Source organism: Pezoporus flaviventris, unplaced genomic scaffold (assembly GCF_033815535.1).
Source record: "Pezoporus flaviventris isolate CSIRO_AGI_PZ_B2104156 unplaced genomic scaffold, CSIRO_AGI_Pfla_v1 ptg000664l, whole genome shotgun sequence".
NCBI classification, from domain to species: Eukaryota; Metazoa; Chordata; class Aves; order Psittaciformes; family Psittacidae; genus Pezoporus; species Pezoporus flaviventris.
The window spans coordinates 1-13482 of NW_026893210.1; the positions used below are offsets into that span (position 1 = coordinate 1).

At 61.6% G+C, this 13482-nt stretch overlaps 1 protein-coding gene across 1 annotated transcript in view; it reads left to right on the forward strand.

Moving 5' to 3' along the window:
- Positions 1–4033: 4033 nt before the first annotated feature.
- LOC133264142 (ryanodine receptor 1-like) overlaps positions 4034–13482 on the forward strand; it is a gene marked incomplete at its 3' end in the record, with an annotated part of 46216 nt that continues 36767 nt past the window's right edge. Inside the window, 5 exon segments of the mRNA XM_061444067.1 lie at positions 4034–4136; positions 6016–6069; positions 7574–7705; positions 9535–9849; positions 12237–12477. Of these exon segments, the coding sequence (XP_061300051.1) occupies positions 4034–4136; positions 6016–6069; positions 7574–7705; positions 9535–9849; positions 12237–12477 (845 nt within the window).

A 13482-nucleotide genomic window follows, 5' to 3' on the forward strand; every position in this document is an offset into this window, starting at 1 on the left:
TAGCATCCATAGTGCCCCATAGCATCCATAGTGGCCCCATAGCATCCATAGGCGCCCCATAGCATCCATAGTGCCCCACAGCATCCATAGTGCCCCATAGCATCCATAGCATCCATAGTGCCCCATAGCATCCACTAGTGTCCCATAGCATCCATAGCATCCATAGCATCCATAGTGCCCCATAGCATCCATAGCATCCATAGCACCCCATAGCACCCCATAGCGCCCCTTAGCATCGATAGCACCCCATAGCATCCATAGCGCCCCATAGCACCCCTTAGCATCAATAGCACCCCATAGCATCCATAGCGCCCCATAGCACCCATAGCACCCCATAGTACCCCATAGCACCCATAGTACCCCATAGCATCCATAGCGCCCCATAGTGCCCCATAGTATCCATAGCACCCCATAGCATGCATAGCACCCCATAATGCCCCATAGCACCCATAGCATCCATAGCACCCATAGCATCCATAGCACCTATAGCGCCTTAGACCAAATAGTCCCCATAGCCCCCCATAGCCCCCCATAGCCCCATAGCCCCCATAGCCCCCCATAGCCCCCCATAGCCCCCATAGCCCCCATACCCCCATAGCCCCCCATAGCCCCCATAGCCCCCCATAGCCCCCATAACCCCCATAGCCCCCATAGCCCCCATAGCCCCCATAGCCCCCATACCCCCATACCCCCATAGCCCCCCATAGCCCCCACCCTGACACACATCCTCGTCATTGTCCCCCCCTTACAGCCTCTTCTGCAAGCTGGCGGCCCTGGTCCGGCACCGCATCTCGCTGTTCGGTGAGGACTCTATGGGGGCATCTATGGGGCGTGGGGGTTCTTATGGTCTCTATGCGGTTCTTTGGGTTCTCTATGGATCTCTATGGGTCCCTATGGGGCTCTATGGGTCCCTATGGGGCTCTGTGGGTGTCTGGGGGGTGTCTGTGGGTCTGTATGGGGTCTCATGGGTTCTATGGGATCTCTATGGGTCCCTATGGGGTCTCTATGGGGTCTGTATGGGCTCTATGGGTCTCTATGGGTCTCTATGGGTCCCTATGGGGTCTCTATGGGGTATGTATGGGGCTCTATGGGGTCTCTATGGGGTCTCTATGGGTCTCTATGGGGTCTGTATGGGTCTCTATGGGGCTCTATGGGTCTCTATGGGGCTCTATGGGTCTCTATGGGGTCTCTATGGGGCTCTATGGTGTCTCTATAGGTCTCTATGGGGTCTTCATGGGGTCTCTATGGCTTTCTATGGGGTCTCTATGGGGGTGTGTGGGGTCTCTATGGGGTCTCCATGGGATTTCTAATGGGGTATCTATGGGGTTTTGGGGGTGTCTATGGGGTATCTATGGGTTGTTCTATGGGGTCTCGATGGGGGTGTTGAGGGTCTCTATGGGTCCCTATGAGCTCCCTATGGTTTCTCTATGGGGTCCCTGTTGTTCCCTATGGGTCCCTATGGTCCCTATGTGTCCCTATGGGTCCCTATGGGTCCGTGGGTCCCTGTGGTCGCTATGGGTCTCTGTGGGTCGCTATGGGTCGCTATGGGTCCCTATGGTCCCTATGGGTCGCTGTGGATCACTATGGGTCCCTATGGGTGGCTATGGGGCGCTATGGGGCGCTATGGGTCCCTATGGGTCGCTATGGGTGGCTATGGGTTGCTGTGGGTCTCTGTGGGTCGCTATGGGTCACTATGGGTCTCTGTGGGTGGCTATGGGTCACTATGGGTTGCTATGGGTCACTATGGGTCTCTGTGGGTGCTATGGGTCGCTATGGGTCTCTATGGTCGCTATGGGTCTCTATGGGTCTCTATGGGTCTCTATGGGTCGCTATGGGTCGCTATGGGTCTCTATGGGTCGCTATGGTCGCTATGGGGTCGGCTATGGGGTCACTATGGGTCACTATGGGTCGCTATGGGTCGCTATGGGTCTCTATGGGTCGCTATGGGTCGCTATGGTCGCTATGGGTCACTATGGGTCACTATGGGTCGCTATGGGTCGCTATGGGTCTCTATGGGTCGCTGCTCACGGTGCCTGCCCGCAGGGACGGACGCTCCGGCCGTGGTGAACTGCCTGCACATCCTGGCGCGCTCCCTGGATGCCCAGGTCCGGCCCCACGGCTGCCCCACGCCTGCCCCACGGCCTGCCCCATGCTGCCCCATGGCTGCCCCATGCCTGCCCCATGGCTGCCCACAGCTGCCCCACGGCTGCCCCATGCCTGCCCCATGGGTGGCCCCACGGCGCCATGGCTGCCCCATGGCTGCCCCATGGCTGCCCCACGGCGCCACGGCTGCCCCATGGCTGCCCCATGGCTGCCCCATGGGTGCCCCACGGCTGCCCCACGGCTGCCCATGGCTGCCCCACGGCGCCACGGCTGCCCCATGGCTGCCCCACGGCTGCCCCACGGCTGCCCCACGGCTGCTCCACGGCTGCCCCATGGCCCCACGGCTGCCCCACGGCTGCTCCACGGCTGCCCCATGGCCCCACAGCTGCCCCATGGCTGCCCCCCGGCTTCACAGCTGCCCCTTGCCTGCCCCACAGCTGCCCCATGTCCCTATGGGCTGCCCCATGTCCCTATGGCTGCCCCATGTCTCCATGTCCCCATGCTGTCCATCCCCATTGTGTCCCATTGCTGCCCCACTGATGTCCCACTGACATCCCATTGACGTCCCATTGATGTGCTCGTTCCCCCATGTCCATCCCCATTGCTGCCCCACAGCTGCCCCACTGCTGCCCCATTGCTGTCCATCCCCATTGCTGTCCATCCCCATTGCTGCCCCACATCTGCCCCACAGGACCGTGATGAAGTCGGGCCCGGAGATCGTCAAGGCCGGGCTGCGCTCGTTCCCCATGGCCATCCCCATTGCTCCCATTGCTCCCATTGCTGCCCCACATCCGCCCATTGCTGCCCCACATCCGCCCCACAGGACCGTGATGAAGTCGGGCCCGGAGATCGTCAAGGCCGGGCTGCGCTCGTTCCCCATGGCCATCCCCATTGCTCCCCATTGCTCCCCATTGCTCCCCATTGCTGCCCCACATCCGCCCCATTGCTGCCCCACATCCGCCCCATTGCTGCCCCACATCCACCCCATTGCTGCCCCACATCTGCCCCACAGGACCGTGATGAAGTCGGGCCCGGAGATCGTCAAGGCCGGGCTGCGCTCGTTCCCCATGGCCATCCCCATTGCTGCCCCATTGCTCCCCATTGCTCCCCATTGCTGCCCCACATCTGCCCCATTGCTCCCCATTGCTGCCCCACATCTGCCCCACATCCGCCCCATTGCTGCCCCATTGCTGCCCCACAGGACCGTGATGAAGTCGGGCCCGGAGATCGTCAAGGCCGGGCTGCGCTCGTTCCCCATGGCCATCCCCATTGCTCCCCATTGCTGCCCCACATCCACCCCATTGCTGCCCCACATCCGCCCACATCTGCCCACATCTGCCCCACAGGACCGTGATGAAGTCCGGGCCCGGAGATCGTCAAGGCCGGGCTGCGCTCGTTCCCATGGCCATCCCCATTGCTCCCCATTGCTCCCCATTGCTGCCCCACATCCGCCCCATTGCTGCCCCATTGCTGCCCCACAGGACCGTGATGAAGTTGGGCCCGGAGATCGTCAAGGCCGGCTGCGCTCGTTCCCCATTGCTCCCCATTGCTCCCCATTGCTCCCCATTGCTGCCCCACATCCACCCCATTGCTCCCCATTGCTGCCCCACATCCACCCCATTGCTGCCCCACATCCGCCCCCACATCTGCCCACATCTGCCCCACAGGACCGTGATGAAGTCGGGCCCGGAGATCGTCAAGGCCGGGCTGCGCTCGTTCCCCATGGCCATCCCATTGCTCCCCATTGCTCCCCATTGCTGCCCCACATCCGCCCCATTGCTGCCCCATTGCTGCCCCACAGGACCGTGATGAAGTCGGGCCCGGAGATCGTCAAGGCCGGGCTGCGCTCGTTCCCCATTGCTCCCCATTGCTCCCCATTGCTCCCCATTGCTGCCCCACATCTGCCCCATTGCTGCCCCACAGGACCGTGATGAAGTCGGGCCCGGAGATCGTCAAGGCCGGGCTGCGCTCGTTCTTCGAGGGCGCTTGCCGAGGACCTGGAGAAGCTGGGGGAGAGCCTGCGGCTGGGGCAGGTGCCGGGGGGGCGGCGCGGCCCCAAGGGTGTGGGGCAGAAGCTGAGCTACGCCACGGCCGCGCTCCTGCCCTGCTCAGCTCCCTATGGCAGCACCTGGGGCAGCTGAGGGCGGGGGATGACGTCATCCGTGAGACATGGGGGGAGGGGGATGGGGGGGGGAGGGGATATGGGGTGGGGGGTGGGGGGGATGTGGGGTGCGGGGAGCTCTGTGGGGGATATGGGGTGGGGGGGTGGGGTAGGGGTGGGGGAGGGATATGGGGGGAGGGGATATGGGGTGGGGGGTGGGGGGTATGGGGGGGGTGGGGGGTGGGGGGGATGTGGGGGGGATATGGGGTGGGGGGTGGGGAGATATGGGGGGATATGGGGGTGGGGGGCGGGGAGTGGGGGGGGTGGGGTGTGGGGGGGATATGGGGGGGATGTGGGGTGGGGGGGATGTGGGGTGCGGGGAGCTCTGTGGGGGATATGGGGTGAGGGTGGGGGGGTATGGGGGGGGGGGGGGATATGGGGGGGATATGGGGTGGGGGTGTGGTGGGGGAGGGGAGGTGGAGGGATATGGGGTGAGGGGTGGGGGGTTATGGGGGAGGGATATGGGGTGGGGGGTGGGGGGTATGGGGGGGGTGGGGGGTGGGGGGGATGTGGGGGGGATGTGGGGTGGGGGGTGGGGAGATATGGGGGGATATGGGGTGGGGGGCGGGGAGTGGGGGGGGTGGGGTGTGGGGGGGATATGGGGGGGAATGTGGGGTGGGGGGGATGTGGGGTGCAGGGAGCTCTGTGGGGGATATGGGGGGGGTGGGGGGTGGGGTGGGGTGGGGAGGGATATGGGGGGAGGGATATGGGGTGGGGGGTGGGGGTATGGGGGGGTGGGGGGTGGGGGGATGTGGGGGGGATATGGGGTGGGGGGGGGGGAGATATGGGGGATATGGGGTGGGGGGCGGGGAGTGGGGGGGGTGGGGTGTGGGGGGATATGGGGGGATGTGGGGTGGGGGGGATGTGGGGTGCGGGGAGCTCTGCGGGGGATATGGGGTGGGGGGTGGGGTGGGGGTGGGGGGTGGGGGGGGTATGGGGATGTGGGGTGTGGGGGGGATATGGTGTGGGGGGTGGGGGGGATGTGGGGTGCGGGGAGCTCTGTGGGGGATATGGGGTGGGGGGGTGGGGGGGGTTATGGAGGGGGTGGGGTGTGGGGGGGATATGAGGGGGATATGGGGTGGGGGTCGGGGGGGTATGGGGGGGTTGGGGGGGATATGGGGGGATATGGGGTGGGGGGGTGGATGGGGTGGGGGGTTGTGGGGGGATATGGGGTGGTGTGAGGTGGATGGGGTCTGGGGGGGGGATATGGGGTGGATGGGGTGTATGGGGTGGATGGGGTATGGGGGCTATGGGGTATGGGATGTATGGGCTATGGGGTATAGGGCTATGGGGTATGGGATGTATGGGATACGGGGTATAGGGGCTATGGGGTATATGGGGTATAGGGGCTATGGGTATGGGATGTATGGGATACGGGGTATAGGGGCTATGGGGTATATGGGGTATAGGGGCTATGGGGCTATGGGGTATAGGGGCTATGGGGTATGGGAGTATGGGATACGGGGTATAGGGCTATGGGGTATATGGGGTATAGGGGCTATGGGGTATAGGGGCTATGGGGCTATGGGGTATAGGGGCTATGGGGCTATGGGGTATAGGGGCTATGGGGTATATGGGGTATAGGGGCTATGGGGTATAGGGGCTATGGGGCTATGGGGTATAGGGGCTATGGGGCTATGGGGTATAGGGGCTATGGGGCTATGGGGTATAGGGGCTATGGGGTATAGGGGCTATGGGGCTCGCAGGGGCCGTTCCTGCCCCCTAACGTGGCGGGTGCCCCTGCCCCACAGTGGATGACGTCCAGGTCTCCTGCTACCGCATCCTCAGCAGCATCTACTCCCTGGGTACCACCAAGAACCCCTACATGGAGAGGTGACCTCCCATCTATGGGGCTGCGCTATGGGGCTGCGCTATGGGGCTGGGGGGGTGTGGGGCTGTGGGGCTATGGGGGGTGTGGGGGCTATGGGGGCTGTGGGGATGTGGGGGGTATGGGGGCTGTGGGGGGTGTGATATGGGAGTTGTGGGGGCTGTGGGTGCTATGGGTGCTATGGGGTTCTATGGGTGCCATGGTTGCTATGGGTGCTATGGATGCCATGGGTTTCTATGGGTGCTATGGGTGCTATGGGTGCTAGGGGTGCTATGGATGCTATGGGTGCTATGGGTGCTATGGATGCTATGGGTGCTATGGGTTCTATGGATGCTATGGGTGCTATGGGTGCCATGGTCGCTATGGGTGCTATGGATGCTATGGGTTCTATGGGTGCTATGGGTGCTATGGGCACTATGGGTGCTAGGGGGTGCTATGGATGCTATGGGGTGCTATGGGTGCTATGGATGCTATGGGTGCTATGGGTGCTATGGGTTCTATGGATGCTATGGGTGCTATGGGTGCCATGGTCGCTATGGATGCTATGGATGCTATGGGTTCTATGGGTGCTATGGGTGCTATGGATGCTATGGGTGCTATGGGTGCTATGGGTTCTATGGGTGCCATGGTCGCTATGGGTGCTATGGGTGCTATGGATGCTATGGGTGCTATAGGTGCTACGGGTGCTATGGGTTCTATGGGCACTATGGGTGCTATGGGTGCTATGGGTTCCATGGGCTCTATGGGCACTATGGGTGCTATGGGCGCTATGGGTGCTATGGGTGCTATGGGTGCTATGGGTGCTATGGGTGCTATGGGTTCTATGGGCACTGTGGGTGCTATGGGTGCTATGGGCACTATGGGTGCTATGGGAGCTATGGTCTCTATGGGCTCTATGGAATCTATGTCTCTATGTTCTCTATGGGGCTCTATGGGCACTATGGGTTCTATGGGCGCTATGGGTGCCATGGATGCTATGGATGCTATGGGTGCTATGGGTTCTATGGGCTCTATGTTCTCTATGGGCTCTATGGGCTCTATGGGGCTCTATGTGGTCTATGGGCTCTATGTTCTCTATGGGGCTCTATGGGGCTCTATGGGCTCTATGGGCTCTATGGGCTCTATGGACTCTATGGGTCTCTATGGGCTCTATGGGTCTCTATGGGCTCTATGGGGCTCTATGGGCTCTATGGGGCTCTATGGGTTCTATGGGCTCTATGTTCTCTATGGGTCTCTATGGGCCTCTATGGGTTCTATGTGTCTCTATGTGTCTCTATGTGTCTCTATGGGCTCTATGTTCTCTATGGGCTCTATGTTCTCTATGTGTCTCTATGTTCTCTATGGGCTCTATGGTTCTCTATGGGGCTCTATGGGGGCTCTATGGGCTCTATGTGTCTCTATGTGTCTCTATGTGTTCTATGTGTGCCCCGGAGCCCCGGTGCCGTGGGGCGCTGTGGGTCTGAGCCCCGTGGGTCCCGCAGGCAGCGGCCGGGCGCTGGGGGAGTGCCTGGCTCGGCTGGCGGCCGCCATGCCCGTGGCCTTCCTGGAGCCCCACCTCAACCACCTCAACCCCTGCTCCGTCTACAGCACCAAGTCCGCCCGCGAGCGCGCCGGTCAGCGCCTGCCCCACACCTGCCCCACACCTGACCCACACCTGACCCACACCTGACCCACACCTGACCCACACCTGACCCACACCTGCCTCACACCTGACCCACACCTGACCCACACCTGACCCACTCCTGCCCCACACCTGCCCCACACCTGCCCCACACCTGACCCACACCTGACCCACTCCTGCCCCACACCTGACCCACAGCGCCTGCCCCACACCTGACCCACACCTGACCCACATCCATCCCCATGGCTCCCCCACAGCGCCTGCCCCACACCTGCCCACACCTGCCCCACTCCCTGCCCCACACCTGCCCCACACCTGACCCACATCCATCCCCATGGCTCCCCCACAGCGCCTGCCCCACACCTGCCCCACACCTGACCCACACCTGCCCCACACCTGCCCCACAGCGCCTGCCCCACACCTGACCCACACCTGCCCCACATCCATCCCCATGGCTCCCCCACAGCGCCTGCCCCACACCTGCCCCACACCTGACCCACACCTGCCCCACACCTGACCCACACCTGCCCCACAGCGCCTGCCCCACACCTGCCCCACAGCGCCTGCCCCACACCTGACCCACAACTGCCCCACAACTGCCCCACATCCATCCCCATGCCTGCCCCACAGCACCAAGTCCGCCCGCGAGCGCGCCGGTCAGCACCTGCCCCACACCTGCCCCACACCTGCCCCACACCTGACCCACACCTGACCCACACCTGACCCACACCTGCCCCACAGCGCCTGCCCCACACCTGCCCCACATCCATCCCCATGCCTGCCCCACAGCACCTGCCCCTCACCTGCCCCACACCTGCCCCACACCTGCCCCACACCTGCCCCACACCTGCCCCACTCCTGCCCCACAGCACCTGCCCCACACCTGCCCCACATCCATCCCCATGCCTGCCCCACATCTGTCCCTGCGGCTGCCCCACATCCATCCCCAGCGGCTGCCCCCTTCATCATTGGGTACCCCCCATCACCATTGGGTGCCCCCATCACCATTGGGTGCTCGCTTCATCATTGGCTTCCCCCTTCCCCATTGGCTTCCCCCTTCCCCATTGGCTTCCCCCTTCCCATTGGCTTCCCCCTTCCCCATTGGCTTCCCCCTTCCCCATTGGCTTCCCCCTACCCCATTGGCTTCCCCCTTCCCCATTGGGTTTCCCCTTCATCATTGAGTTCCCCCTTCCCCATTGGCTTCCCCCTTCCCCATTGGCTTCCCCCCTTCCCCATTGGCTTCCCCCTTCATCGTTGAGTTCCCCCTTCCCCATTGGCTTCCCCCTTTTCCCATTGGCTTCCCCCTTCCCCATTGGCTTCCCCCCTTCCCCATTGGCTTCCCCCTTTCCCCATTGGCTTCCCCCTTCCCCATTGGCTTCCCCCCTTCCCCATTGGCTTCCCCCTTCATCGTTGAGTTCCCCCTTCCCCATTGGCTTCCCCCTTTTCCCATTGGCTTCCCCCTTTCCCCATTGGCTTCCCCCTTCCCCATTGGCTTCCCCCTTCCCCATTGGCTTCCCCCTTCCCATTGGCTTCCCCCTTCCCATTGGCTTCCCCCTTTCCCCATTGGCTTCCCCCTTCCCCATTGGCTTCCCCCTTCCCATTGGCTTCCCCCTTTCCCCATTGGCTTCCCCCTTCCCATTGGCTTCCCCCCCTTCCCCATTGGCTTCCCCCTTCATCGTTGAGAACCCCTTTCCCCATTGAGTTCCCCCTTCCCCATTGAGTTCCCCCTTTCCCCATTGGCTTCCCCCTTTCCCCATTGGCTTCCCCCTACCCCACTGTGCTCCCCCCTCTCACCGTGCCCCCCTCCCTGCCCCATTGCAGTGCTGGGCCTGCCGAGCCGGGTTCAGGACCTATGCCCGGACGTTCCGTCCCTCGAGGAGCTCATGGGCGCCATCGGGGCGCTGGCCGAGTCGGGGGCGCGCTACACGGAGATGCCCCACATCATCGAGGTGACGCTGCCCATGCTCTGCAGTTACCTGCCCCGCTGGTGGGAGCGCGGCGCCGAGGCGCGGCCCCAAGGGCCCTGCCCCACGGCCGTCACCAGCGCCCACCTCAACACCCTCCTGGGCAACATCCTGCGCATCGTGGTCAACAACCTGGGCATCGACGAGGCCGCCTGGATGAAGAGGCTGGCGGGTGAGGGATGGGGGGCGGAGTGCTGGGGGTCGGCTTCGATGGGGCTGGGGACCCTAAGTGCGTCTTGGGGTGGTGGTGGTTGACCTCAAAGGGTGTTGGGGTGATGGTGGTTGACCTTAATGGGTGGTGGGGTGGTGGTGGTTGACATTAATGGGTGGTGGGGTGATGGTGGTTGACCTTAATGGGTGTTGGGTTGATGGTGGTTGACCTTAATGGGTGTTGGGGTGATGGTGGTTGAACTTAATGGGTGTTGGGGTGATGGTGGTTGACCTTAATGGGTGTTGGGTTGATGGTGGTTGACCTTAATGGGTGTTGGGGTGATGGTGGTTGACCTTAATGGGTGTTGGGGTGATGGTGGTTGACCTCAAAGGGTGTTGGGGTGATGGTGGTTGACCTCAAAGGGTGTTGGGGTGATGGTGGTTGACCTTAAAGGGTGTTGGGTTGATGGTGGTTGACCTCAAAGGGTGTTGGGGTGATGGTGGTTGACCTTAATGGGTGTTGGGTTGATGGTGGTTGACCTTAATGGGTGTTGGGTTGATGGTGGTTGACCTTGATGGGTGTTGGGGTGATGGTGGTTGACCTCAAAGGGTGTTGGGGTGATGGTGGTTGACCTTAATGGGTGTTGGGGTGGTGGTGGTTGACCTTAATGGGTGTTGGGTTGATGGTGGTTGACCTTAATGGGTGTTGGGGTTATGGTGGTTGACCTCAAAGGGTGTTGGGTTGATGGTGGTTGACCTTAATGGGTGTTGGGTTGATGGTGGTTGACCTCAAAGGGTGTTGGGGTGATGGTGGTTGACCTTAATGGGTGTTGGGGTGATGGTGGTTGACCTCAAAGGGTGTTGGGGTGATGGTGGTTGACCTTAATGGGTGTTGGGGTGGTGGTGGTTGACCTTAATGGGTGTTGGGGTGATGGTGGTTGACCTTAATGGGTGTTGGGTTAATCGTGGTTGACCTTAATGGGTGTTGGGGTGGTGGTGGTTGACCTTAATGGGTGTTGGGTTGATGGTGGTTGACCTTAATGGGTGTTGGGTTAATCGTGGTTGACCTTAATGGGTGTTGGGGTGGTGGTGGTTGACCTTAATGGGTGTTGGGGTGATGGTGGTTGACCTTAATGGGTGTTGGGTTGATGGTGGTTGACCTTAATGGGTGTTGGGGTGATGGTGGTTGACCTTAATGGGTGTTGGGTTGATGGTGGTTGACCTTAATGGGTGTTGGGTTAATCGTGGTTGACCTTAATGGGTGTTGGGGTGATGGTGGTTGACCTCAAAGGGTGTTGGGGTGATGGTGGTTGACCTTAATGGGTGTTGGGGTGATGGTGGTTGACCTTAATGGGTGTTGGGTTGAAGGTGGTTGACCTTAATGGGTGTTGGGGTGATGGTGGTTGACCTCAAAGGGTGTTGGGTTGATGGTGGTTGACCTTAATGGGTGTTGGGGTGATGGTGGTTGACCTTAATGGGTGTTGGGGTGATGGTGGTTGACCTTAATGGGTGTTGGGGTGATGGTGGTTGACCTAAGAGGTTCTAGAGATGGTGCCGTTGGCCATGGGTCGATGCTGGGTTATGGATGATGCCGTTGGCCATTGGTTGATGGTGCCATTGGCCATGGATCGATGGTTCTGTTGGCCATGGGTTGATGCTGGGTTATGGATGATGCCGTTGGCCATTGGTCGATGGCGCCGTTGGCCATGGGTTGGTGCTGTTCATGGCCATGGGTCAATGCTGTGTTATGGATGGCGCCGTCGGCCATTGGTCGATGGTGCCGTTGGCCATGGGTTGGTGCTGTTCATGGCCATGGGTCGATGCTGTGTTATGGATGGCGCCGTGGGCCATTGGTCAATGGTGCCGTTGGCCATGGGTCGATGCTGTGTTATGGATGGCACCGTTGGCCATTGGTCGACGTCGCCATTGGCCATGGGTCGATGCTGTGTTATGGATGGCGCCGTTGGCCATTGGTCGATGGTGCCGTTGGCCATGGGTCGATGCTGTGTTATGGACGGCGCCGTTGGCCATTGGTCGATGTCGCCATTGGCCATGGGTCGATGCTGGGTTATGAATGGTGCCGTTGGCCATTGGTCAATGGCGCCGTTGGCCATGGGTTGGTGCTGTTCATGGCCATGGGTCAATGCTGTGTTATGGATGGCGCCGTTGGCCATTGGTCGATGGTGCCGTTGGCCATGGGTTGGTGCTGTTCATGGCCATGGGTCGATGCTGTGTTATGGATGGCGCCGTTGGCCATTGGTCGATGTTGCCATTGGCCATGGGTCGATGCTGTGTTATGGATGGCACCGTCAGCCATTGGTCGATGTCGCCATTGGCCATGGGTCGATGCTGTGTTATGGACGGCGCCGTCGGCCATTGGTCGATGTCGCCGCCGTCCCCGCCCCGCAGTGTTCGCGCAGCCAATCGTGAGCAAGGCGAAGCCGGAGCTGCTGCGCTCCCACTTCATCCCCACCATGGAGAAGCTGAAGAAGAGGGCGGGGAAGGTGGTGGCCGAGGAGGAGCAGCTCCGCATGGAGGCCAAGGGCGAGGGCGAGGAGGCCGAGCTGCTCATCCGCGATGAGTTCGCCGTCCTCTGCCGGGACCTCTACGCGCTCTACCCGCTGCTCATCCGCTACGTGGACAACAGCCGGTGAGGGCCGCGGCCCCAGCCCCGGGGGGAGCCAATGGTGGGGGTGGCTATGGGGAGGCAATGGGGAGGGTGGTGGCCATGGGGAGCCAATGGTGGTGGTGGCCATGGGGAGACAATGGGGAGGGTGGTGGCCATGGGGAGGCAATGATGATGGGGACCCAATGATGATGGCGACTCAGTGGTGGTGTTGGCCATGGGAGCCAATGGTGGTGGTGGCCATGGGGAGGCAATGGTGGTGGGGACCCACTGATGATGGGGACCCAATGATGATGGCGACTCAATGGTGGTGTTGGCCATGGGAGCCAATGGTGGTGGTGGCCATGGGGAGGCAATGGGGGTGGTGATGGCCATGGGGAGCCAATGATGATGGGGACCCAATGATGATGGCGACTCAATGGTGGTGGTGGCCATGGGAGCCAATGGTGGTGGTGGCCATGGGGAGGCAATGGTGGTGGTGGCCATGGGGAGGCAATGGTGGTGGGGACCCAATGATGATGGGGACCCAATGACGATGATGTCCATGGGGAGCCAATGGTGATGGGGACCCAATGGTGGTGGTGGCCATGGGGAGCCAATGGGGGTGGTGGCCATGGGGAGCCAATGGGGGTGCTGGTGGCCATGGGGAGCCAATGGGGGTGGTGATGGCCATGGGGAGCCAATGATGATGGGGACCCAATGATGATGGCGACTCAATGGTGGTGTTGGCCATGGGAGCCAATGGTGGTGGTGGCCATGGGGACCCAATGATGATGGGGACCCAATGGCGAAGATGTCCATGGGGAGCCAACGGTGATGGGGACCCAATGGTGGTGGTGGCCATGGGGAGCCAATGGGGGTGGTGGCCATGGGGAGACAATGGGGAGGGTGGTGGCCATGGGGAGGCAATGGTGGTGGTGGTGGCCATGGGGAGCCAATGATGATGGGGACCCAATGATGATGGCAACTCAATGGTGGTGTTGGCCATGGGGACCCAATGATGATGGGGACCCAATGATGATGGCGACT